This window comes from Arachis ipaensis, chromosome B08 (genome assembly GCF_000816755.2).
Source record: "Arachis ipaensis cultivar K30076 chromosome B08, Araip1.1, whole genome shotgun sequence".
In the NCBI taxonomy this organism is placed as follows: domain Eukaryota; kingdom Viridiplantae; phylum Streptophyta; class Magnoliopsida; order Fabales; family Fabaceae; genus Arachis; species Arachis ipaensis.
Window position 1 is genome coordinate 124281193 of NC_029792.2, and position 4605 is coordinate 124285797.

At 35.6% G+C, this 4605-nt stretch overlaps 1 protein-coding gene across 1 annotated transcript; it reads right to left on the reverse strand.

The window, feature by feature from the left end:
• LOC107614284 (UPF0481 protein At3g47200-like) lies at nt 2385-4362 on the reverse strand. Its single transcript, XM_016316507.2, has one exon. It carries the CDS (start codon nt 4012-4014, stop codon nt 2755-2757), a length of 1260 nt encoding a protein of 419 aa, XP_016171993.1. The 5' UTR covers nt 4015-4362; the 3' UTR covers nt 2385-2754.

A 4605-nucleotide genomic window follows, 5' to 3' on the forward strand; every position in this document is an offset into this window, starting at 1 on the left:
TACAACGTATGTCCCTTCCCTCTACTCTAAATAGTTTTTGGAATCCCCCATCTATTGGTACTTTTAAGATTAATTGTGATGCTAGTTATTTTGGTTCGGGTGATAGTGTTGGTTTTGCTTGTGTTATTAGAGATTGTAATGGGAGCTGGCAAAGGGGGTGTTTGGGAATGATTAAGAGTAATAGTATTCTTCAAGGAGAATTATTTGCTATTTGGAGAGGATATCTCTTAGCTTGGGATGTGGGTCAACGAGATGTTGTTTGTGAGACGGATTGTGTGGAAGCATTTAATCTTGTTACTCAAGATGGTTTTGGGTTTATTGATCCACTGGTGCTCAAAATAAGAGATATCATGTATTGGAACTGGCGGGTTGACTTTCGTTTGATTATGAGAGATGCAAACACGGTGGTAGATACTATGGCAAAGATGGCGATGAAGTTACAACTTTCGCATGTGGAGCTTCTTTCACCTTGGGAGGAGTTTAAGAGTAGTCTTGAACGGGACTGTCCCTCTATTTAGGCAGTTCCTTGTTTTTTTTTGTTTTGTTTTTCTTTGTTTAATTTATTTCAGTCACCCAAAAAAAAATAATTATTCAAATATTTTTAATAATTCATTTATTTCTTATCTCATTGTCAATGCAAATGAGATATGTTTATGAATATAGCTAGTGTTTAAAGACAAATTTTTTTATTTATTTTTTATATTACAAAATTGAAAACAAAATGAAATATAGCTAGTGTCTAAAGAATCAATCAGGAGTAGCATGAAGATCCAATAGTTCTCCTATGCCTTTTTTTCACCATGAAAGGCTTTAATATTACCTTTACAATTCACTCTGTTTACCCCAGAAAAAAGTTTGAATTTGAGAATAGCTACAATTTTGCTATATTTGATTTCATATTTATAATATCTATATTGTTTATCTAATCTTTGTTGTAAGGTTTCATGTTCTCTCTTTTGTATGCACACAAAATGGACATAGAATGTCATGCCATTATCACTTCTGCTGAAAACAACTCTAATTACGAGATATTCATACTCAATGAGTCAATGGTGATTATATTGTTCTTTGCAGTATCAATTGATTGTTTTCTGATAAATTAACATAATCACTCCTTTAATTTATTGTCTCTAAAACCTTCTAGTTTTAACATCAATTGTGATTTAGCTCTTTCCTCTACATAGAACAAAATATTAGAGGTGAAAAAGCGTTTTAATTTAAAAGATGTGTTACTTAAAATCTAGTGAAAAAATGGTGAAGCTTAAAACAGACATGAGCAGAGAAACTTCATGACAAATCTTGAGAACTCAGAACCAAAATGTGACTTCTCTAGTTCTCTTGAATCAATAACAATATAACTATAAAGCACATACCTTATACTCTTAAGAGGAATGATTCATCCCTCTAATTTGTGAGGTGAAGGGAAATGAGCTAAATTTCTCTCATTAGAATATATTATATATGCAAGAACATGAAAAATGCTGCATATACAATCTCAGCCAACATAGTTGCAAACATCAAACCATTGATAGCTTCTACCAAGATTGAAAGTACAAACTTAAAATGATGCTGCAGTATATTTTGGTTTTCTGCGGTATCTTTTAAGGGTTTGTCACTGGCCAATGAGTTGCTGCATGCACAAGGCAGGATTCGAACCCCCAACACTTGCTTAAGTGAACTAGTGAGCTAAGTCAACTAACTACTAGACCAACCGAATGAGCTTGTATCTTTTCATGTTTTGCAGCCTGAGACAGTTACACATTAGAAAATTTAAGTATCCATACTTTTATATATAACTGGATATGCTACTTGAATTCGAAACATCATAGTTAGAGTGTCAGGTATTTACTATTTTGACTTATATTTGTTATGTTCATATATATTTAATAAATAAAAGGGTGGATTAAGCATGTTACTGCTCATTAACAATATAACATGATCAAATGTATAGATTTCTATTTATGTTACCAAACAACCTGGGATCGCCATGGTAAATGCAGCATTCAATGGTCACGGGTGATTTCAATCACAACTTGATTGTGGTTCATTACCATGGTCGAACAGAGGAGACAGAGAAATAAGATGTGTATATATATAAAATAAAGAAATGAATAAAGCTATGGAAGTATTCTTGTGGAGGAGACTTTTGTGACGGTTAACATTACTTTATTCCTTTTCTCGAAATTTAAATTTCAAGTCTTTTCTTATAGAAGCAATATGAAACATTCTAGAACTAGATCCAGTAGTGAATTCTTGTTCAGTTCTTGCATCAGTCACTTTGCTCAGTAACTACCACTAAAGAAAAAGATGGGAAAACGGTTGAAATTCGATCACACCGTAGCCTTGGAGACTCTTTGCAAAGTTGATAGTAATGCACACCGAAATTCACATGAATAATATTTTTTTCAAACACCATTTAACTGTTCTGCAACAGAATCATCATCCACTACTCAACTCTCCAGTATTTCCTTATCAACTAGCACATACACATCACTATATACAACACTACCCCTATGCCATGTTCTATTCTATTCCACTTCTTGCCATGCTTCTATTCCATTATGAGGGTTTTCTTTTTGTTGTGCTTACAAAGTTCATCACTCCAATGATCAAAACAAGCACAAATCTAGTGCCAAATCAAAGTGAAATCATGCTCCATGCAAATAAGAAATTAATTATAAGGCTTAAACTGAATGCAAAAGCAAGGTTCAAGTACATGGGTGATTGTGTCACCAGAATCCAATTGTTTTGGTTTTATTTCGGCACAACCTGTAAGATAGAACAAACTGTTTGAATCAAAGAGAGGATTAGGAGTAAGAATCCAGCAATGGATGCAGCAGCTTGCCATGGAGTCCTGCCATAATCGCGCCACAAGGTAGCTTTCAATTTATGCAAAGGATCTATGCAGAAAAGATCCAAGTCTCTGCAAAGTGTATAGTAATGCTCACTGAAATTCACATGAGTAATGTTCTTCCAAAGACCATTGAACAAACTGGCAACAGAATCAGCATCCCCTAACCAATTCACCAATATTCCCTTTTTAACCAGCACATCCACATCCCTACTAGTGTTTATAAGGAAGTCCAAGACAGCAATATAGTCGGTGAAGTAGGCCTCGTCCGGGTAGTGACACTGCTCCAATGCCATCATGTTGCGAAACAATGTCTCGGTCCAATCCTCCACTCTCAACATAGGGATCTCAAGAACCTTCTTCCCGGAGAATCTCAAGTCCATTGCGCAATTGCTCTTAGTGTTCACATCAAATTTAACTCCTGCATCAACCAACTCGGTAGCACTCTTAAGCTGTATCATAGATTCATTAGTCCTACCCTTGGTGAAAGGTAATGATTCCAAAGGCTTCAAGTAAAATACTCTAAGCAGATCAGTGAAGTGTTCTATCTTAACATTAGGAGGAGTCAAATTAGAGCTATTGTAGTACCCGAAATAGTCAAAGGTAAGATCAAGAAATGAATGGACCTTACCAACACCAGAATGATTGAAAAGGTCCTCAAGAATTGAGAAAGGAATCTGATTTTCAAGCAACAACAAATCCAATCTTATGTTGGTTGTCAACCAAGGTTTCCACAAAAGGGTATCATCCTTTGACCAATCCCCATAAAAGTGCCTCCAGAAAAGTTCAAATATGAAAGTACAATCAACAAGCACTACTTTGACAAGTTTCTCAGGTGACAAGGGAATAATATCGGAGTAACAACGCCGGATGTCGGGTTCGGCCTGCTCAATGCGGCTGACAAAACTGTCCAAATCGAGAGTTGTGCCGCCGGCTCGCTGGAGGAACTCGTTGCAGTATATAAGCTTGTGTCTCTCCATGTTTTGCAGCCTGGTGCTGCCATGGTGGAAGGGTCCAATGGAAACAACCTTTGGGGTGTATGCATCATGGTTGAGCCTGCGGATATCAAAGGGCACCTTGTAAATGCAACATTCGGTGGTCAATGGTGGCTCTGCACCCTGCAGCATCCTCCTAATATCATTCATAACATGATTGTGGTCCATGCTATTCAACTAAGGCAAATCGAGAACTTGAAAGTGGAAAAAAGAGTGAAGAAGCAAACAATTAGAAAATGAAAAGAGCTGTGCAGGTGAGTCCATTGACCAGACCAATAAGTTTTGGGGTCGAAGAAAAGACAGCTTAGTTTTCAATCTTCATCCTCTTCTGGTGGTGTTGCGTGTGGGGTCTCTCTAATGGGGTAGTATGGGAAGCACACCAACAACTTCTAAGGAAGTTTCATCACACTATTATGATTGATTCCATGTTTGACTGAAATTGTTATTTGAGGTTTTATTAGTTCTAAGTAGTACTTAAATGAAACCATCAATATTATCTGAATATTGCAGTTTGATTTTGTCATGTACATTTCTCTCGGGGTAAAAGCTGCCGAATTCATATAACCTTTGGTGTATGTAATAAATTGTAAACTAGTAATTTACCAGTGCAATGCAGTTTGTTTATATTTATAACGATTTTTCTAATATATGTCCTAAAGACATATTTTAATGTTATTCATTAAAATTTTTGTTATAAAAAACATACAAAATTTAATTTTTTGATTTATTTATTAAAATAATCATTTTACAATTTTATAC